This window comes from Ursus americanus, chromosome 8 (genome assembly GCF_024610735.1).
Source record: "Ursus americanus isolate L20-20 chromosome 8, mUrsAme1.1.p, whole genome shotgun sequence".
Taxonomy (NCBI): Eukaryota; Metazoa; Chordata; class Mammalia; order Carnivora; family Ursidae; genus Ursus; species Ursus americanus.
Window position 1 is genome coordinate 49,456,302 of NC_142134.1, and position 23,777 is coordinate 49,480,078.

At 37.9% G+C, this 23,777-nt stretch overlaps 1 protein-coding gene across 5 annotated transcripts in view; it reads right to left on the reverse strand.

Annotated features, from left to right (window-relative positions):
* GRXCR1 (glutaredoxin and cysteine rich domain containing 1) overlaps nucleotides 1-23,777 on the reverse strand; it is a 296,334-nt gene that overhangs the window by 108,442 nt on the left and 164,115 nt on the right. The window contains exon 1 of one of the 5 annotated variants that reach the window (XM_045815995.2): nucleotides 8,607-9,257. The exons of the other annotated variants lie outside the window; for them this stretch is intronic. Coding sequence (XP_045671951.1) covers nucleotides 8,607-9,116 — 510 coding nt within the window. The 5' untranslated portion in view covers nucleotides 9,117-9,257. Of the gene's footprint in view, nucleotides 1-8,606; nucleotides 9,258-23,777 lie in introns of those variants that run through there. 5 annotated transcript variants of the gene reach the window in all.

Below are 23,777 nucleotides of genomic sequence, written 5' to 3' on the forward strand. Positions count from 1 at the left end.
TGAGAGGCTCCTCACTTCGTCCTCTGTCCTTGGAATGTATGCTCTGCCCGCCCTTCCCACAGTGGGAGCTGTTTCAAGGATGCAGCCTTGAGAGAGTGAGGTGTTGCTGAGGTCATCTGGATAGTATTTGTGACTGAAGCCAGTTAAGGCCTCTATTTAAACTTATAAAATTCTGGCAGGTATGGAGATCTACTCGTCTTTCGGCTGCTCAAGACAAGCTTCATACGTAGGTTCCCTTGCTTATTAAACCTGCCATCTACCAGTCTGGAGTGGCCCACCTCTTTCCCTGGTCAATTCCTCCCCTCCATGTATGGGAGCTGGTTTCAGATTTCACTGGGGAAGCTCCAGAGATTGGGAACTAATGCTAATTTTGTTGTTTGGGAATCAGTACAATAAGGAATACTTCTACAAATTTTTCTATTAATTATGAAGGTGAGTTACATGAACATATGTGCATATATCTCTTTCTTCCTAACAAGATGTTCTAAGGCATAAATAATTTGTCTGAAATTAGGTGAGATAATGAATTATTGCAAAAATAAAATTGAGCAACGAGATCCTATTACTTGAAAAGACTTGTGCACATGAACTAATGTCCCTTAACAAAAATTTCTGCATGATATTTTAATCTGTCTGTGATTTCTAAAATTCCTTCCAGGCAATAGTGATTGAGGAATTGACACATTTGTATAGTGTGTCAACTTATAGACTATTAAATATTTGTATTGCTTTTATACAAAATTCTAAGTACTAGGTTTGAGAGAAAATATCAGAAACTCTGCTAGCATGAGTAGGGCCACCTAAAGGATATTTGTCTAGTCCTGCTATTATATTGCTTTTATAATGTTTGGAAACATCAGATGCGAATTTCCTAATTATGTGGTAACCATTAGCTGCCAGTAAGAGTTCATTAAGCAGTTTCCAGTCATCTTGTGAAATCTGTGGGTTTTCTCAGCATGTTGTTCTAAAGTCAGAACTCAGGTAAATTAATGGATTAAGCTTCAAGCTCCCACAAATTAAAATGTCATGATGATCCCATGTCCTGATGACACAAGTGTTCTGATGAATAGGGAAGAATGAGAATTATTCCAATGAGATATTCACTGAACTAACGAGAGAAAGTTGTAGTGAGATTCATGGAACTTGGACAAATATTCATGCTCAGAGTCACTGTTACTGACCTCTGGAGCCTTGTAGGATCAAGGTAAGAGTCATTAATGATGCAGATTACCCTTCAGTTCCTGGGCCCTGAGATGGAACCAAATTAGAAAGAAAATAAGATAATTTGAAGAAAGGAATACAATAAAATGATGGTCTAATAAGGGAAAGACTAAATGGAGGAAAATATAAGCATTGGAGAAATGGAAAATAGGTAGCAGAGGCTATGTTAGACCAGTAAGAAAACAGAGAGGGAAAGGAAGAGAAAGTCAAATTTTGTATCTGAATTCTCACAGAAATCACTTCATACAACTATTCACAATATACCACTGAATAGTTCGTGAAGGCAGGAGTTGGGTTTTATTCCTCACATTATCTAGCTTAGTGACGGCTCCAGAATAGATATGTAGTAAATGGTAATTAAAAGAATGATTGAATGAATATAGGAGATAACCTGTAACAGAAAAAAAATGTAATGGAGCAAGCTACTAACACTTCACCATGCAAAATCTATTCCTATCTGTAGAGAGCAAAATGGAGTCTCTCACGTCAAGCAGGAACCTGTGTCAAGCAATGATGTAAGCAGGTAAGGTCCTGCAGCTGGGAGACATCGCTGGGACCAGTGTCAGCTGACCTCCCCAGAACTGATACGGAGCAGTACCAGAGGAGATCTGCAGGGACCCAAAACCGATTAAATCCCTTCAAAAAGGGAAGGATTTTGGCAGTAAACTGTCAGATTCTTCAGACCTGACCCCTCTATGTCTGCCCACTTAAAAAAGGCAACTGCCGCTGAAGGCTCTGCCCGATTGATCTCAGAACTGAGATCCTTCCCTGCTTGAACATCAGAAGCAGTCAGTGCTGAGAGCTGACCCGGACCAGACTGAGGCCTTATCTCAACTGTGCGCTCACAGATGACTTCGTGTTTGGTTCATTCACTTCCTGCACCCCTTCTGTTATCTTGTTTATTTTGTGGCTTATCTTCTGTTCTGCTCTGTGTGCTGTGGAAGAGGCCAAGTTTAATCTCATGGTGAACTGTCATTGAGTCTGGCATCCTGAACCTGCTTTTTTAATTGTGATTTAACTTTGTTTTCTGATTGAATAAAGCTGACAAGGTGGAAAGACACACGTCATGTGTGCACCTTCATAGCGTGATCATGACACTATCCAATATGGAAATCTCCAAACCCAGAAGAGATGGAAAAGAAGAAAATAATCACCGTGAAAGAGAATTTCACCTAATTCATTAACGCAAAGAAAGAACATTTATTGAGGTCCTAAAGAGTTATTGGTATCAAATGTTGTGGCCAACAGTAGCATAGCATTGGTACATGGAAGGTGGTCACTGTAACAGGACGCCAGCTAGTTTGAACGATTCCCTTGCTTCAAGCTTACACACTCCTTGCCTGCTAATCTCAGTTCATTGGTTGGAAGCAGAACTAACCTCCTTTCCTTGAGGTTTCACGGGCCTTGAGGAATAAAGGACCAGACTTTCCTGGAAGCTAAGTCCTGACCCCATTAAAAACAGCTGCCACTGAAGCCAGCCAGCCTGTTCAGGCTCAAATTGACATGTGATTAACTGCCTGAGTACCAGCTTCTCCTGCATGCAGCCCCCATCATTCCCCAAGCCTTCCACTCGAAACACCCCCCACCGCCCCACCTTCGCCTAGACTGGGAAGATGGTCTTTGAGACATTAGTTCACCATCTTCCCAAGTTGAGGCTTCCTGAATAAAGCAACCTGTCACTTGTCTCTCGAGCATTGATATTCAAGAGGTGAGCAGCCGAAATGAGTTTAGAACAGGTTCCCTGTCCAGTAATAATAGGACCTTCAGGTCCATCAGTTTGCAATTCTTTAATTGTACATAAAAAATAGATCAGTGGTACCAGCCCGTTTTGGGTGCTTCTTTTCCTGCTTCTTGGATAACAAGTCACCTAATTTCTTAATGTAGTTTCTTGCATCATCTGGAATTGTATCAAAAATCCTAGTGTCTTGCTACTTCCTGATAGCTAAAAGAGGCAATATTTTCATTAGTAAATGCTTATTTTGATAGAACATTACATAAGAATTTTTTCTGAATAAATGTGATATTGAATCCTACAACAATGTTTCATACACAGAGAAGATGCTCAAATTATTAAGAATTATTATTTAATTATTAATTAAAATTAAATTATTATTAATAATTATTAATAATGATACTACCTCATAAAGTTGCTATGAGAAATAAATATGTCAATGCACATAAATAATAAGAACAGTGCATTCTGTACTTGATCAATATTTAGTATTACTGTTGCTGTTTTCCACCATGATCCAAATAAACCACTGGGATCAAGGAGTCATCAAGGGTATCACCTTGTTTTCACTGGAATATTATTCTATTGCCAAAGCTAGATAAAGTGAACCAGAGATGAATAGCAATAAGTACAGCCAGGAATTTCTGGTAATCATCCATCCTCAAGTTAGTGAACAACGCTGAGCAGGGGTCTTCCTTGAGCTAATCCATCACCCCCTTCCAGGGTCAACCCTTGCAATCTCAAAATAATTTAATCAAATGATATTATAGAGATGATAAGCTTTGCTAAATTTTAAAAATCCAATTTAAAACTGAGTAGAAGCTATTTAGCTCTGCAGAGAAACCTTCCCTAGGTGAAGATTTGAACATTCAATAAACAATAGATTTTAAAATCTGCTAACCAAATACAGAAGTTTCAAAAGACTAAATCATAACGTATTTATCACAGGTAACAATGTGATGATTGATTTAGTCTTATCAATCTTCAAGTTTGTAATTATAATGTTTCAAAAGGTAAGGTTGAGTGTTCTTGTATACAGCATTGTACTTTTAAAAACTAACAAAGCCTAAACGGTAAAAGGCAGAGTTCTCATGTTACTAGCGTTGGGCCAGACGCTTGATTTCTCTGACACTCAGTTATCTACAAACAGGCATTATAATAGTCATTTTCCTGCTTATTTCATAAAATCTTTGGTACAATCCAGTAAAATAATGTATGTGAAAACCTTTGCAAAATGCAAATTGTTCTGCAAATGTATGATTTTTATTTTCCTTATCTTGAAATGTTAAAGTGCTCATAAATATAAGCACATTAATCACAGATGTTCATGTAAATACAAAGATGAAAGTTATATGTTTGAGTTTTTAGAACAGAGCCAGCGAGTTATAGTATGTGGTATCGATTTTTCTCGAATCTGGTAGTTTTAAATTTGTAAAAAGAGGGAATTTAAATTATAGAAATTACGGAAAAAGATTCTAACCGAGTATACAACAGATTATACAAGTTTGAAGATATGGTCAAGACAAGATTACTGATTCTTAAATACCGTCTGAAATTTAATCCCAGAAGAAAATATTAGAAAAAAACAAATGACCTTAATTATCTGCATCGCTGACCCAGCCCAAGAAACACTGGAAATATGCTGCTACTAAGACCAAGGTGTATCTCAAATCTAATCATGCACTGAGTGGATGAGACCTCTGAGCTATATAGTGGCTTTGCAATTTGTCTTCCATGAAGTAACTAATTTTAAAAAATAAATAAAAAATAATTTTTTCTAAAATTTTCCAGTTATGAGGAGTAAAATCATTTATCTAGGTAGGATTATCCTTATAGCAGAATATCTTAAAAAGAACTAAAACAGAACACCTACATCAGACTATACTGGTAATTTCAGGAACCATTTCTAAACCAACTAATTGATAAATTAGGATACCAGTAGGAAACAAGTCTGTCAGGATATCTTTATTTATCTTTGGCTCAGGAAAGACCTTCCTGGTGATCTAACATGATCAGAAGAACAAATAACCGATCAATACATAACTTCTTTGCTTTCCCCCTTAAATATTGAAGACATAAAGGACATTAAATATTTGTATTAACTCTAGAGAACCGGGTGGATTTCCCTTTTACACGCGAGGTCAGTGACTCTCAAACTTTAGTGTATATGCACACACAACTGAAACAGCAGCTAGTAAATGCATACCTCCAGGCCACAACTAGATTCCGGGTTTTCAGGTTTCCAAACTGGCCTCTCCTGAGCGTTATACTCTCGTCGTTTCTGGGAAAAATGGATAAGCCAAGCACCTGTATCTGAAGACCCATAATCTAGACCCGTTGGAAACCTTGAGTGATTCGCAAATGAAACAACGGACCATCCTCTACAAGGCCCACCTAAGCATCCATGTGGATTTTCTCTTTTTACCTCCTGGTCCGTTCCTACCCACAAAAACCTTAATTAATATTGCACATCCTCAATTCTCCAGAATGCTATAGGGTAAACTAATTAACAAGAGAAATGGGCATGTGTTCTAACATCCCTTTTATAGATAACTTTCTAAATAAGCACTGCTAAGAGGGACGCCTGGGTGGCTCAGTTGGTTAAGCATCTGCCTTCTGTTCAGTCATGATTCCAGAGTCCTGGGATTGGGTCCCTCATTGGATTCCTTGCTCAGCGGGGAGCCTGCTTCTCCCTCTGCCAGCTGCTCCCCCTGCTTGTGCTCTCTCTCTTTCTCTCTCTTTCTGACAAATACATAAATAAAATCTTTAAATAAAATAAGTACTGCTAAAGAAGTATAAATGTTTGAGGCAAATAATTTCAACTACTCTCGACATAGTTGAAATTTTTGCAAGGTACATGCCAATATTCTATGAGACAGGAATAACAGAATGGGAAACTAACAGAGAAGAAGCCAAGTGATATACAAATTCTTTGGAAGCTTTTATTTATATTGAGGATTTCCTCTCCAGTTTCAAGTTAAGTGCTTTAAGATTTTATAACTTAAAACAGGAAGAAATACCTGTTTCTTCAATTACATTTCCTTGCTTCAATACGATTGTGCATTGAAACCTTAATCAAATATCTAAGATACCACTCCTCATTTTTCCTCCCTGAGAGAAATTGCTACATTATAGTTGCATCCAGTTAACTTTCCTGATTACTTTCCAAGGGATATAGAAAATATACAGCGATCCAGGGAAGAGGCACATCTGGTCCCATAACCATAGGAGTAACTGAATGGTAACTTCTGTTTTTAGTCCCTGGGGCTTCTCTGCTACTGCATTGCAGGAAACCTACTCGGTCACCCTAAGGCACATGCCTAAGACATTTGTCACTCCTTATGACATACCTATCCTTTAGCAAGCAGCAAGCATCCAAGTTAGCTCTCTATATAATGCTGTGTAGGTGTATTGAGCCACTCCAAGGGGCATTGTTTAAACAATGGTGTGAATGGAGCCCCCTAAAATACTGCACCTGGCAGCCCCCATCCAAGGTAGGAGCTCCTTCAACTTATATTTTGTCCTGGAGAAATCAGAGAACATTCCATGACGATGATGGTGATGATGATGATGAAACTAATGATGACGGTCAAAATTAGTGAATACCTACAATATGCTGATTACTTTGCCCACATTATAAAGAAGGACCAGCTAGAAAAAAAATGATTAAATATCAGACTTTGAGGGGCTTCTGTTAGTAACCACTATTGTTTTCATAAAGCAAAGGGTAATTGGAGTAGGGGTACATTATTAGGAAATGACAGTTTTATTAGATTTTTTTCTCAAAAAAAGGGTGATGGAATTATGCATAGAAAAATACACAAGTAGGGGCACCTGAGTGGGCTCAGTTGGTTAAGCGTCTGCCCTCCACTCAGGTCATGATCTCGGAGTCCTGGGATCGAGCCCCATGTCGGGCTCCCTGCTCAGTGGGGAGTCTGCTTCTCCCTCTCTCTCACCCTCTGCCTCTCCCCCTGCTTGTGCTCACTCTCTCTCTCTCTCAAATAAATAAATAAAATCTTAAAAAAAAAAAAGAAAAATATACAAGTAAACTATTGTAAACTAATCTAGTACTAATGTTTGATTTTGGAATTTCCTTTATCTCTTACGGGTGAATTTCTAGCTCTACTAGGACAAAGCCATAGGGAGGAAAAGTTTTTCTCTTGTAGCGTATGAAGATTTAAGGTAGTTATGCATAAATTATAATTTGGGGAGAGATTTGAACAAATTCACATCAAAGTACTAAAACTGGTGCAGCAGTTTCGTAAAACCCTCCAGATCATAAAGCAATTCAAATCACGATTCAACTAAGTGCTAAATTAATCACAATAAATGCAAACATTCTTTAAACTTAATTATTATAGAGTCTTGGTCTACACCTTGGCAATAATTTCTGCAGTGGGTGAAACAGAGGCTACCAAGATGATCTCAACCTAACAGTCATATCTCTAGAAATCTATACAATATTTTTTCCAACCTAGTCAAACATAGTTATCAGTTTCTAATTTTTGATTCCCCACCCCCACCCTTAATCAGTGAAGTCTTTGATGGGTAAATTCTATATATGAAAAGAACCTTTGATCTTAACTGTTTTTACCCTTTAATTTCTTTTTTAAAAATCTTTGTGAGGAGTTCTTTCCAAATACTTCTTTCGAAATGAAAAATAATCAGATACCTTTGGTTAAAACCCTTTCTCCCTACCACTACTGTGTCCTTATATAACGCAGAGGCACTGAATAATTCATCAAGGAGATTTTATTTAAATATTGAGAATAATATAAAACGGTATTACAATGAAAAATATTGGCTTGCTACCTTAATGATAGTGATTATGAATTCTATTCCTGAAATAACGATGCCAGTTTTTAACAGAAAATCATTTTACCAATGCTTCCGGGCAATTTCAAAAATTTGTCTAAACATTAGATCATTGCCAAAGGCCCCAGGACCTGAAATATACATTCCTTCACTACTGTGCAGAGTCTATCACATTTTAAAGGCTAATGTTTTTAGTATAAAATCTGGATCTCAGTCTATATATATAGTGGAATCGTTATATTTATAGAGGAATAGTTATAGAGCAATAACTTCTTCAAGTGCCACTCTGGAGTTCTCATGGGCAAATGAATGGAGACATGCACCTCGGGTAAAACCTGCAACCTCCAGAGCAGTGACAGAAAGTCCAAGTTCACCCTTACAGCTTCACACCATTCCAACTGAATCCAGTGCTGCTGAATGCGGCACTCCATCTTCTCTGGTTTAAAATCTATATAAGAGACGATAAATGGGAATCTAGTATCTCAAGGATGATAAACCAGAAATTAACTTTCAAATTGTGCTCAGATGCTTTGAACACTATAGTCTGTCTTTTTTTTTCTTGGCTAAGAAACAGATGCATTGTTTTAATCACTGCACACTGGAGGAAAAGACCACTCAGATGTTAGAAATTTGGCTTTGAGAATCCATCTAATTTGCTAAGCAGAATGACCCTATTTTTGATCGATGGCTGTGGAGACAATATCTTAGATGGGGGAGTGACTCATGAAGTATGTAGGAGTCATGAATAAGAGAGGCTTGCTTTCAACTGGAGGGCAGAGAGGTATTGAGAGGGTGAGTTCGGAACAAAGCCCAAGGGGAGCAAAGTGCATTGACTTACCTGCAGTACTTTGGTCAAATTGTTAAATAGAGCCTGGCCAGCACTCACTTTGTACTTGACGCCTCTGACTGTGCCATTTTTGCTTAAAATGTTGACTCTTCTTGTACCAAAACCCTTCTCACTAGCAGCCCTTGCTAACACCAGCAAGTTATCCTGGTCGTTCTCATACTCGTCACCTTCCGATCCTATGTGGCCGTTCTGCTGTCCATCAGACTCACTCAGTCCATCTATCCCACAGATGCTGGCACATTCAGAATCCAGAGAGCCTGATGGTTGCCCATCTTCATACACCTCCTTCAGAACCCTCCCGCTGTGAGATGACGCGATCCGAAACCGGACTTTCCGTGGCCTGTCATTTTCTGGCTTTATGTCCCTTTTTAGCATGATCACTTCTACCCGCATAAACAGTTCACATAATTCTGGATCCCTTGTTATTGCAAGAGTCCATTTACCACATAGCAATGTCAGAGCTTTATTCTCCCGACAGCAGCACTCATACGAAACTAACATTGAAAGGAAAGAAGATTCCTAAGAACTTACAGTGCATCTCTGCTATTAATAATGAATGTGTGTGTGTGTGCTATGGTTACCTTTAAACTAAAACCTGCAAATGATCCCAGCCTTTAAATATTAAAAAGCCATGGTGGACTCCTTAACAGGACAAGTGCAAGTAAGTGGCAGACAATGAAACAAAAAATAAGTATGGCGTAAGGAAATGAAAGACTTGAACTTTGAAGCCAGTGATGATCGTTGAAAAGGATCTTAGCAGAAAAGTATCTCTACAATTCACTGTTCAGGGTGGAGGCCAGAGACCTAATGTGGAATCTAATGTGTAGGACAGGACGAGTCTTCGTCCTCCCATAGTCCTTATATCTTCTGTCCTCCACTGTTAGCAGGGGATCTTTAAAAAGGGCAGCGGACTACACGCCAACCTAGAGCTTTTAACACTAGTTCTCTAATCATCTATTAGACTTCATCAGCATTGTATAAGCTGCATTTTCAATCTACATCTTCATGCACAAGTGGTTTTGCTAAAGAATAACTTTTTAACAAGCTATGAAAAAAGAGAACATTTGCCTTGTTACTTTCCCACTTCTGCTAGCAGGAAACATTCTCTTGGACAGAGGGAAGGTTTTGGAAGGAAGTTTAATGGAACAATGAGGGAAGAATGGAAAATCCCCCAAGCCAGCCAGATCAGGCAAAGCAGTCCACGTGATCTGTATTAATAAATATTATATCCAAATCACCCATGCATAGAGAAAGGACCTTCTAACACTGTGCTCAGTGGATTTGCTGACACTTTGATGGGTGACTGAACAATCTCTTAAGATACAAGGCCATCTTAAAACATACTAGGAGAAGGATCCACAGCTGGCCCTCCCTCATACAGCACTTCGAGGTTTTTTAATGTTTATAGTTTTATCTGATATAAACTTAATTTACATTTATTTTAGAAAATTCAGACAATAATAGCATAGCATTGAAAAAAAAGTCATTCAAAAAAAGAAAAGTCACGAATAACCTCACTAGAGATGTTAATAATTTTGTGAAATATCTTCCCATCTGTACGAAGATGAGATGCTCTGATGATCACGAAACCACACTGCCCAGCCCCTTGCAGTTTAAGGGGAGAAGGAACATGTGCCTAGCTTTTGCTGGTGGGATGTGAGCAAAAGTAAGCATCGTTTGTGGACCAAGGCAGTTAAGAGAGAGAGTCCCCTGTCCATGCCCTTTGTCTTCCTCCCCCATCTGCTAGCTGGATGACCCCAGCAATCTTGAAACCATTTACTGAGCTTGTCAGAGTCACAAATTCACAACTGCAACCACCTTGCACTGAACCATGTTATAAGCAAAAAAAAAGCCTTTACTGTGTTAAGCAATGGAGGGTTGTTTGTCAGTGCTCTCATATATAAAATCATACCGGATTTAACATCTTGCTTTTTCCATTCACCATTAGATAGCAAGTCATTTCTTATATCTTTACTTCTAAAAACATGAATTTAATGTGTGTATTAAAAGTCCTTCCAATAGTTGTACCATATTTTATTTCTGTTTCTGGATTGCTAGATGTTTAAATTATTTAAAATATTTAGTAAAATAATGCTTCACTCAATGTTCTTGTTCGAAAATCAGTGTACACATATCTAAGTAGTTCTTAGTGTCAATTCTTTTGGGTAAAATTGATGACGTAAAAATTTTTTTAATATCAAGCTTTTGACATAAATTGCCAATTACAGACAAGAAAAGTTATATAATTTCCACTTCTCCTAGCATATGAGTTCCCATTTTACTGCACTCTCACCAATGCCAACAGTGCATATTACCAATTTTCAATAATGTTTATTTTGTCAAGTTCAAAAGCAGCATTTCAGTGATGCTATAATTTCCCAACTTTGAACCTTGTTGATGACTTTCTTCTGAATATTTTCTTCATATAGAACACTCACTGAAGAAAAAGATGGGAGAAAAATAGAAATCTCTGCCTCATGGCTAACTGAATTAGGAATCAAATATTAGAGAATTCCATATAATGCCCAAAAAAGAAGCGGGGAGAGATGAAGGGAAGAAGGAAGAGAGAAAGAGTTAGCACTATATCAACTATCTCTACGTGACAATATAAAGAGGCTCTAACTTGGCAAGGAAAAAGAGTACATCATCGAAGTACATAATGAGAACATAAGTGAGAAAATACTTATTGGGGAAGAAGAGGGACAAAATAATTCAGTTTTATAGCCAAATGTCCGAATCTTTAAAGAACACCATAGTGAGTGGGGAGGTCATGAATATTAGCCTAATTAAGAAAAAAAAATCAAAATTCTGTGCTTGTCCCCATTATTTTTTGTCCTGACCTCCCTACGTAATCTGCCTTAGTTCCCTTTATCTAGATGTTTGGGTTGGACAGAGTGCTATAGCATAAGCAGAATCTGGAAGTCAAGAAGCCTAGGCTCAAATTCCAGCAGACCTCAATGCGAATGCTCTTTCCACCACCCAAATCTTCAATTTTCCCATCAGTAGAATGGAGGTAACAATGTCTACCTTAGTGAGTTGTGCTTGCAAAGTAGCTGGAACATATTGCTCAATGTGTTTGTGATGGGGTATATGTACATACTATGTGTCCTCTGAATGGAAACAACTAATCATAGCCTGAATAAGGCAAGACAATGGCTATATAAGATTACAGTTGATAAATATACTCGAAGGATAGAAAAAATTCAATAGAATGATTAAAAAGTTTATGATATTTTAAATATATATGTTAAAATATATAGTGTGTATACATATATGTACCTATATCCATGCGTATGTATGCATATCTAAGATTTATATACTATTTTAAAATAATGAGACTAGTTAAGAGTCATCTCTCTTTCAAGGATGAACTGAAAGTCCAGTAAACTGCAAACCAGCCTGCCACAAGTATAAGGAGGTATTTGCTAGCGTGAGAATACATTTTGATCATTGTGATTCACGTACTTATCTTCAGCTAATATAAAAATTAAGCTGCTCTTTTCAGCAGATAACTTTGCAATCATTCTTTCATTCAGGCAATGAGTATTCCATAAGTAGCGACTGAATGCCACCCAAGGATAAGACACAGCTAGACACTATGGTAAGTATAAAGATATGTAAAATTAGGGGCGCCTGGGTGCCACAGCGGTTGGGCGTCTGCCTTCGGCTCAGGGCGTGATCCCGGTGTTATGGGATCGAGCCCCACATCAGGCTCTTCTGCTATGAGCCTGCTTCTTCCTCTCCCACTCCCCCTGCTTGTGTTCCCTCTCTCGCTGGCTGTCTCTATCTCTGTCAAATAAATAAATAAAATCTTAAAAAAAAAAAGATATGTAAAATTATGCCCATGCCTTCCATTGGTAACGTTGCTTAAACAAAATAGCTAGAGTGCAATGCAGTGTATTTTAAGCTAATATATAATCCCGTTTTCTTGAAATAACCAAATTAACAGTCTTCTCCAATAGAAGGCTTCAGAACTATTCTCAACACTTTCCACTCTCATTCTGCTTACAATTTGTGCCCAGCTGCTTGATGTTAACATACCAACTTCTAGCTACCCCATTTGCTACCTTTTTCCAGTATCAGTTTACTATTCCCTAAATTTTACTCACTTTGCCAGGTTAGCAGCCTCCCTTTAGAAAGAAGTTCCTTCTTCTCTTCCTTAAGAGGTACTCTTTCAATAATTTATTCATTTAACTATATTTATCAAGCACCTGAAAAATACCCGAGTGTTGCTGGATCTATACAGGTGAACACAACAGGCATGTTCCCTGCCTTTAGAAGTAGATAACATACAATAAACAAAAAAAAGTATAATAGAAATTATAATAAGCATTACTAAGAATAAGAAGTAGCTATAACAAGAAATGATAAAAGAAGGGAGCCTACTTCAGACTAAATCATTTCAGTCAGCCTCTCTGAAAAGAAGACATTAAACAAGAGTTTACCAAAATTAGAAGAGATTGATCATGTAAAGGTTTGAGGTGGGCAGAAGCAGTTGGAGATAGTTTCTCAGTTGTGGTGACATGTGTAAAGGTCCTGAGGCCAAAAATCAGCAGGTATGTTCAAAGAACTAAAAAAAGGCAGAGTGGTTGAAGACAACTATGACTCCTATTCTATAAAGCCCTTCTAAGAAGGGCCAACTAACCAACTAACCTAACTAACAAGACCTTTCCTTCTCAACCTAATTCCTTAATTTATGCAACCCCCTCAAAACATGAAACAAAAACCATATTACCACTATAGAAACATTTCAAATACTCATAAATTTAACACCAATGGGCAACTGTTTATTAAAAATAGTAAATTATAAATTCTAGAAGCTAAATAGAGGGCAGAATGTTGCATTAACAAAACTAGAGCTACTTTGGAAAATATATTAATGATCAATTCAAAGAAAAAAAACTTCTTTGCTCAATTCCCAGTAGAAATGATAACCCAGCAGCTAGACCTAGGCCTGGGTATTTATTGTTGGTGTCAGTTTTTAATCAGAATATCTAATTATTTCCTTATTTATAGAGAAAGCAGGACATCAAAATTTAATTATTCTTTTACTCATCCTATCTCCAAATATTGCCTCACATACTATTCTGTGTCTGATTACCATTGCATGGTAACTTTAACCATATTCCTGGCTTTTGGAGCATAATTTTTAAAAATCCCTTGAATCATAGAAATATATATAACATGTCTCCATTTGCTGCTATTTTATAACTATCACATTCACTACTTTGTTTTTTGGTATTGAAAACAGTGAAACTTGTCATTGGAAGTGAATCAGAAACTCTGCCAGTCATTAACAAAGTAATTGTCTTTTCTCCAGCAACACTTGTCAACAGAGAAGCAATAAGCCATGACTCACTCCCCAAGTGCTGTTCTCAGAACTCCTGTTTGGATGGAGAGAACCTATCGATTTTTATTTTCTAACTATGCTGGTGACTGGAGGGGAAAAGAGATGCACTAACCATCAGTGAAATAGGGAAAATAAACTGTCCCTGAGCCTTTTCAGCATATAGAATATTGAATCCTTCTTAATCAACATGACTTTACAAGTCAAAATTCACAGTTCAATTATTAACTTGAAGTGCAGAGAACTTCCGGTCAGAAAAGAAACTAAGTGCATTAAAGAAAGTATTCTTTGAAAACAGGACTATTTTCTTATTATATAACAAGAAAGATGGAGGATTTCTTAGTTTATACACTTGTTATGAATGGGGCTGTGGGTCCACACGATGCTGGGTTTGAATCTTGGATCAGCCATCCTCTGAATGACCTTGAGCCTCAGTTTCCTTTTCTGTCAAATAGTAGTTCCTACTGCACAGAGTGTTTGAAAAAATTTAATAGAATGATGTATGTGAAGTGCTTAGCAAGTTGTTCGGTAAATGATAGCCATAAATTCTTACCAGTTTCTTAAACTAGCTAAGTAGACAGTACATACTGTTTGGAGGACAGTGAGAAGAATGGAACCAGATGAGCATAATTAACTGACAGGGAGTCAAGGCAATCCCATTCTGTTTCTGGTCTGATTCTAGGGCTTCAAGGCTCAACCGGTCGGTCCTCACCAAGGTCCTGGAGAAGGGCTCCAGTTTCCAAAGCCTTGTTCACTCTTTATATCTCTGGACTGAGAGTTTACCATATAGTAAGTGCTACACTGGGGGCAGAAGGCTTCAGTGCTGGCTTACATCCTGTCACTATGGACCCTGAGTACACATGGCTGTCTCAGAATCCCAGGCTGCTCAGCTCTGGATTCAACATGCACCCCAGCATTTCTACTGGATAATTATATAAACTCTCTAAAATTAACACAACCACAGATGAAGGAAGATCAATAAAGACTTCCCAGAGAAACAACTTCCCACAATGGATTTTATAGTTCAATTTTCATCTTTGATCCACCTCTATATCTTGTAGAGTGTTTTGCAAATAAACAGTGCTCAGAGAAATCGTTGCTGAACTGAAATTAGCTAAGTTAGATTTTAACGTCAGAACAAACTGACCTCGCATTTTAGGAGAGAGGTAAATAACAACTGACATGATTACTTCCATCTCTTTCCGTCCTGCTTCCAGTCCATATGTGAGGTGGGAAATAATGGTTGTTACCTTTCAGGCAAAATATCTGACTCTCATAATGTTATTGGTGTCATTAAAAGGACCATCTATACTACATTACAAATTGTTGGATGCTAGAGAGTAAATAGTGTATTCTGCCATAGAACCCAAGTCCCCAAAAAAATCAAAGAGCGAGAAATCAAGTTTACCTATTTAGGTGTTGAAAACTTGACTTGGCTGCCTTCAACTTATAAAAGCCAAGCAATTCAAACTTCCAGTCCACTTAGCATCAAGGAGCTTTATATAAGCTCAACCTTCATTCTCAAGCATGAAACAAGGACTTTGCTCTTTCCTCTTGAATAAGGAATTTCTTGTGTATTTTGTGACTACTTTTACATCCTTCTTCAATCAGACTGTCACTATGAAGAATACCTATAAATATGTCTTATGGTAAAAAGATTTCTAAACTAACTGTATTATATTATTACTCCAAGTAATGGTGTATGGATTCAACGTTCTTAACTCCTAATAAAGAGATAATCAATGAATTAAATTATGCATACATTTATCCTACACTCGGGAAGTGTACTTCTCACAATTCTGCTTGGAACCATCCAAAGGAAATCCAATTGCTTTGAGATGGAGAAAAGGTTTGACAGAATGAATGAACGTGGCACTCAAGAATAAGGAATAATGAATAAAGTATTAAAAATACCGAATCAGATCCAGAGATACTCAAGCCATCCTACTAAGTATCAAAAAGAACAGAGTTCATCCTTGAGATTTTTCCAGAATGAGGATAGAAACAAGAGAACAGGGAAATAGAGTCACAGTCTTAGAAACATCGGCCTAGAAAACTAAAAGCAGCTTTTCAGATCAGCAGTGGATTTCAAGAGAGCTGTCAGTGCTGAACGTGGTAGCATAGGAATGTAAATCCCTAGAGTGGCAATTTATTTTTCCATGAGAATGTGCTTGCAGAATGTGTAAAAGATTCTTTCAAATTTTCAAATGTATTGAGATAAAATATCAATGCTCTTAGAAACTACCCTGCTGACAAATTCTTCTTAGTCATTATTTTTTAAATTGATGAAAAAATAAAATGTCAAAAGAAACATGCAAAATTGACTGGAAAATATATATTAAAGAAATCCTTATCCTGAGACATACGTCCTGTCTTATTCTTGTACCTGAATTTTTTTAAATCACTGAAAATTTGACATGCATTATCTTTTACCAATAAATGCCATAAATTTATCACAAATTATAGTTCATAATCATGTTCCTTCTCTTCTTCCAAAAGCTTGATGCCAAAATGGAGCCCTGGGACAACCTAATTCTATTATCCTACCACCGTTGCCGGGGTAACAGGGGACTGTTGATTCTACTGTCTGAGATGAAGGTTAAAACTGGCAAGAAGAGGAAAAAGAGGGAGCCAAGACAGGAAAAAAACCCAACTGTTTTCATTCAGAGATCTAGAGATGTTTTTGTTTTCCTTGTGGGACTGTAGTTTCTTTTTTTTTTTTTTTTTAAAGATTTATTTATTTATTTATTTGACAGAGATAGAGACAGCCAGCGAGAGAGGGAACACAAGCAGGGGGAGTGGGAGAGGGAGAAGCAGGCTTCCCGCTGAGCAGGGAGCCTGATGCGGGGCTCGATCCCAGGACTCTGGGATCATGACCTGAGCCGAAGGCAGACGCTTAATGACTGAGCCACTCGGGCACCCCGGGATTGTAGTTTCAAGTCCACTGATAAACTAGAAGGCTTGTTTAAGAGCACACAAGTGGTCCCCAAATGAGGCCAGGAAAGTTCTCCTAAAAAGAGAAGGCACGATACAATGTGGGTGACTCTGGGCTGGAAAGTTCCAGCACCCCAGAGAGCACAGAGTTCAGTCAAATCTCTCAAAGTATCAATTACGGATTGAAAAGGGGGACCTTTAGCAGATACGTCTTTTTGCATCATCTTTTGCAAATGAGTTAATGCAGTTTCCAAAGCTTTTGCATATATAAACTTGGAACTCTAAAATAATCTGACTGAGTTGGCTTTGATCTGCTCTGTTTGCAAACAGAAGCTTTCTCAAGTATGAATATATAAGTCATATTAGAAACTAAATAAAAATTCATTAATCATTTATACTGTCTGCCCATTATTAGCTCCAGAAGCTGGGAGTCTTCTTGGAAGAGTCAATGGACTCGAGGGATAAGCCTTGATACTTTGAGACCCAGGAAATAAAATAGGATGAGGCGTTGAGAAAACCATGGTCCCCACTTCTATATGAAAACTGCTACATCTCTGACACCCTGAAGATTAACAATCGCTGGGACCGTTAGAAGGTAACATGTCTGGTGTGGACACCAGGGCTTCACAGGAGTGGGTGTAGGAGATGACATCTGTGAGGCCTACAGAGGCAGCTTCAGGGCTATGGATAAGCATGAGCTGAGGGGGGAAAGCCGGCCACATGGGGCTGTGCAGTTTTCCATGTGAGAATCACCGAGCCCCCTTTCCTGAAATAATTCTGGAGGCTTTGGAGCGAAGGACCCTGAGGTCCAGCCATCCATCTGTTGGAAGCTCTGTAATTTAGGAGTCATCTATTTTCTCAGGCTGTGGAAGCCTGCATCGTATGTTCACCAGTGCATAATTGTGCAAGGCTCAACCCGGAGTGCAGTTCGGGTAGTTCAAGAAGGGGTCTGGGCAGCTTAGCCCTGCTGAGGGTTTACTATGGGGCTTCGTCAGCTCTGAGATGTGCATTTTCCCACGTGTTAACATCTCTGAAATTGGTGGGCATTTGACCATCAGATAGATCCGTAATGGTCATGACATAACTGCCTGAGCATTAAAACTTACAGACTAGTTTCCCTGACTTGGAAAAAAATCCAAGACAACAGCAAAGCACACTTTTAATAAACACTGCATCACCAATGCCTTTGATCGCAGGAAGGACTGACTGCCTTGTGTGAGAACCACACACAGCAATGACTCCGAGAGGAAAAGTGATTAATGAGACTCAAACTCTGGGTGTTTAGGAATATCCTAATTAATTTATTTTACATTATTTGCCTTTATATGTATGCTCAAGAGTGATATACAAGAACAATCTCTATACAAACACATCTAAAAGAGCTTTTTCCATATGTTTAAAAATTTCAGGCCATAATAAAATATTGTGCCATGATTAAATTAGCAGGGCTTTTTTTATTTTTTCTTTCTCAGTGGTTCATAAAATAAGGGTGCATCTTCTAACTGATAGCGTCTTAGATTTGATGAAATATGGGCATATGCTACAATTTTCATATACATGTAACTTTCATTTAATGCTGTGCAACATCCAGAGGGACAGGCAAGAAACAACTTCATTACCAGAAGGGATGCATTCTTACTAGAGGTCTGGAACACACTGGGATCCAGAGGATGGCTTATTAATTTATTTGCTATCTGCATGGGGTCACCTTTCTATCCAATAAAGTCAGCCTCAGAGAGGCATCCAACATGTCTTCTTCCCCACTCCCATTCTCCCACTACTTTCCTTCTTTTCTGCCTCTCTGCTCTCTTCCCAAGACTCTAGCTCCACTTGGTTGTCCCTGTGTGGTCAAAGGCACTGAGTCCAGCTCCTCAACCCCTTGATGGAGATAAGCTCAGGTCTTCCAGGTATTTCAGAATGGAGCTTCTCTGAAACCCTCAAGATGTTCTCTTGCTGATATTGACCACATCTCACAGCACAAATGCAATGTGCATTGGCGGTGGGGGAAGGGAGAAGATGGAAGGAATGAACTGGGTAAAACAGAGAACATCGCCTGTTACCTTCTTTAATCTCATAACATTCCTGACCATAGGGAATTGTGAAACATTCACTTTACAGATGGCAAAACCGGGCCTAAATGCTGAGTCATGCACTAACTCTAACATGGATTTGTAGAATGAGTTGCTGGGATAGCGCATTAGCTGTGATCTATGCGGAGGGGGAAACAGTCTTTTATTTCACTTAAAACAGTAATAAGCAGAGTGTGTGTTAATAATGACCTCTCATATATTTACAAACATTTGTTTATGACGAATTTATGAGGCCTTACTTACAGGGGATCTAATTTCATTTAAAACAAAGCAGCTATTATTATTTCAATTTATATTTACCTAATTCTTCTTTTTTAAAAAGGTTATATTTATTTATTTGTCAGAGAGAGAGAGAGAGAGGCAGAGGGAGAAGCAGGCTCCCCACTGAGCATGGAGTCCCATGTGGGACTCGATCCCATGACCTGAGTAGAAGGCAGACACTTAACCGACTGAGCCACCCAGGCGTCCCTATATTTACCCAATTCTTATAGAGACTGAAAGAAGGCTAGAAAAATGTATACACTACAGCAACATACAATAAATTTAAAATAATCCAGAAAAAGGAGGCATAGGAAAAACAAAGATAGGAGGTAAATATTCATATATTCAACTTCCAGATGGAAGGAAATGAGGCACAGTGAGATTATACCACCATTCTAAGTCCTATATAAATGAAACATCTCAGTTGAAGTTGAATGCCACTAACCTTCCAAAGTCAGAAAACCAATCCCCATCTTTATATGTTCACTTTGTCCCTCACAAACTCAACTGCTTAATTTCCCAACCCATTCATTCATTCATTCAGCAAATACATTTTTTTTTAGTGTTTGCAAAACTTTTTTTTAAATAATAATATTTATTATATTATGTTAGTCGCCATACAGTACATCCCTGGTTTTTGATGTAAAGTTCAACGATTCATTAGTTGCATATAACGCTCAGTGCACCATGCAATACATGCCCTCCTTAATACCCATCACCAGCCTATCCCATTCCCCCACCCACCTCCCCTCTGAAGCCCTCAGTTTGTTTCCCAGAGTCCATAGTCTCTCATGCTTCATTCCCCCTTCTGTTTACCCCCCCTTTCCTCTTCCCTTTCTTCTCCTACCGATCTTCCTACTTCTTATGTTCCATAAATGAGTGAAACCATATGATAATTGTCTTTCTCTGCTTGACTTATTTCGCTTAGCATTACCTCCTCCAGTCCTGTCCATGTTGCAGCAAATGTTGAGAAATTGTTCTTTTTGATGGCTGAGTAATATTCCATTGTATATATGGACCACATCTTCTTAATCCAGTCATCTGTTGAAGAGCATCTTGGCTCCTTCCATGATTTAGCTATTGTGGACAATGCTGCTACGAACATTGGGGTGCATATGGCCCTTCTCTTCATTACGTCTGTATCTTTGGGGTAAATACCCAGTAGCGCAATTTCAGCAAATACTTTTTAGTAGGTTTCTTGTGCCTGGCATTGCCCTTATCCCTGCCTATACAAATATGAACAAAGCTAATCTCCACCGATATAGAAAGTGGCCTGTTCTACTTCTTCCTCTCTAAGTAGACATCTAGTTCAAATACCAACACAGCAATTTGAACATAAAATATTTTAACCTCCAGAAGTTCCCAAGGTATCTGCAATCATTTGTCCTTAAGTGGTAGTACTCAAAAAACAGTGTTCTTCACAGAAACTAATTCCCTTTGTTCCAAGTAAATACACACACAAAAAAGTAAGACGTGCACATTTCCTAGTCTATAGTCTGCTTTGAGCTCCCTTATTAAGAAATATATTTGTCCTTCATAAATAACTGACTTGAATTATGCTGTCCTGATTAGCACGGTGTATAGTGAATAACATCCTATCATCAAAAAAGAACATTTTCATGGAAGGTTATTTCATCTCTTCCAGTTTTCCTCATCACTCCTTCCATAAAAGTCTAAGGAAATCTCAAACAAATGCAGAATGTTACATTTTAGAAAAGAATCTGATCAGAACCCTTATCTTTCTTTTTCTCACACTAGGGTTTCTGGTATTCCTTTTATGTCAATCATGATGTACACTATATGCATAAGAAATCTTCGATATAAAAGGCTGAAGACTCTTTCAAAGAAGAATTCTTAAAGTCTATGGATCTATTTAATTTTTGTATGCGGAAATAAATCCTTCTTAATATCAACTCTCTTGCTCAACATGTCGATACTGAATTCTCCAAAACCGATGTATAGCAAATCATTGATGCTTTCAGAGTATCAGTCTAACATTCAATATAAACTCGAGGATCAGTATCAGAGAAGGTCTGAGTAGTGGAGGAATAATCAATATCTACATCAAACATCTGAACATATTGAATCACTGTAGAATTTAACAGAACTGTTGGCTTAATTTTACTCAACTTCATAAAAAAAACCTTACAAGGAAGTTCAGCATATAAAAAAGTAAACATATGGCTAAATGGGGAAATTTTTTTAAAAAATACCTTCTATCTTAAGGTAATTCTGGTCAATGACTCTTCCTCTACATAAGAGGCATGATTAACTGATAGCTGTTTTTTACTTCATTGACTAAGTGCATGCCCAGCAACATGATTATCAGGGTGTATCATGTATAGAATTGCTCCAGAAGTTAGGTTTCCATTTCTTTTCAGTTTCTCTTTTTACCTATTGAATTATTTCTCTTAAGTCCAAGTTTTATTAGTTTCCTCTAACCAAAGAGTTATACATAGGAATACCCCATGGCTGGTAAGAAGTTGATTCGTACCCATGTCCAAGTATCAGTGATTCAACTTATTAATTTGATAATTATGTTGCCTTTACTGTAGACTTATTTATGTCCTATCTTAGAAGCATATTGTACCTGAATATCACAAAATAGATTATCAGCTAAACAAAGGATGATAGTCTAATAACTAAGGTCTAGCTTTGAATATACCACTAGAATATTATTTTAAAACATAAGAAAGTCATGGAAAAACAGTTTTAAAAGTAAATTATATAATAAGAAAATATCTATTTTTAAAAAAATACATAGACAGAAAATTAATTAAGTACATAAATGTTGGAGGATGTGGAAAATTGAAAGCCTCCTACAATTACTGATGGGTGTATATACTCATGCACACATTCTGGATGCCATGACCCAGGAAAGCCACTCACAGTTGTATAACATAGAGATGTTACCTCAAGGTCCCGAGGGAACATGTATGAGGAGGTTTATTTCAATATTGTGTGGGGTTTTGGGAGACTGGAAACAATAGCCTTGTAAATACTATGTAGAAATCAAGATCAATGAGCTAAGTTCCCACATCACTCTGATATATCTTTAATACATAGTATTAGTATTGACTAAAATAATTCAGAAACAGAATGGGTTCTACAGACACTAACATATCATTTAAGTGGAATAAAAACAAATGCATGCACAAAGCAACACCACATATTTTACAAGGGTGATATAAATCAAAGTATATTTTGTAAGGGTACGTAAGAGAAAAGAAAGAAATAAAAGTGGGACTAGATGAAGTGGGAACGTGGGGGCGTCGCATGGACCGGTGATGACAGATTACCCTGAATAGTAGGATGCAATTAATTCACCTCACCGTAACCAAAAATAGATAGGTGATTATCTCGTGGTTGAGATGTGATGGCTAGTTTTTATTTTTTCATGCTTTTCTGTATTTTCCGATGAGCATATTTTACCTTCATACTTACTAAATACAGTTATTCCTCATATCTTTGAGTTATATTTATACAGGCTAATTTATGCTCAATAAAATGCACCCTTTTAGTATAGATTGGTGAGTTTTAACAAATACATACAGGACTCCTTCGATTTTTAAGAGATTTGCTTGAACCAGAGCTTCTGTACCCAGATTCAGTACTTCTCCCACTACCTCAAAATAACTTTACAAAGTACCCCAAAAGTTTGAATTTCATAATACATCATACCATTTTTTTACCTTGAAAAATTAATTACTATAATAAATGCCTCCATACAACCGCCTGTGGGAGGACATCATTAGATGTGCTCTTTGTTATGTGAAACAAGGGAATTGAGAGAAAGTAATTTTTCACAGTGAGAAAGCAGAGACCAGATAGGAAATCAGGACATCATGAGCCTGACATTTGCTTTCATGAATTTTAATAACTAACCTTTTTTCTGGATAGAAGTTGACCCATCTTAAAAGGATAGGAAGTCAAGACTTCATACCTTTAAAATTATGCCATTCTAGAAGGAGTGATAACTTCCACCTCACTCCTGGTTTCCTTCTTTCTACCTGCCATGGATCATTTGGGGGCTCCAGTGGAGTTTTTGGAGAGATTAGAAGCAGAGACAAGCGAGAGACAAAAGTAATGTTGAAGGGGAAGAAAAACGAGCTGCTGGCATCCAGTTGACACAGCACGGTGAGTCTGGACACAAGAAGACGGATACGATATGAGGTCAGCCACCCAGACGATGGATGATATTCCTACAGCTGTTAAGACATTGTTCCCAACTAGACTGGCAACAGCTTGTAGTCTAGCTCAGAAATCAGATCTCCCTCACCCAAAATAAATTAATTAACACCCACCCCTCTGAATTAAATAGCCCGGTCTGCCTGCCCAGCTTCTGTCAGCATTCTTTCTTCCTTAATGCCTGTTCCTTTGCTGAGCTTTCCAACTGCCCTCAGCGCTGCCAAGCAGGCAGTTCCTGTTCTTTAATTCAGTTTTATCACATCAGGAGATTGCCATCAAGCCTTAATAACATTCTGCAGCCCACGGAGACATTAGCCGTCCCTAAAGCCCAGCTAACTTTTT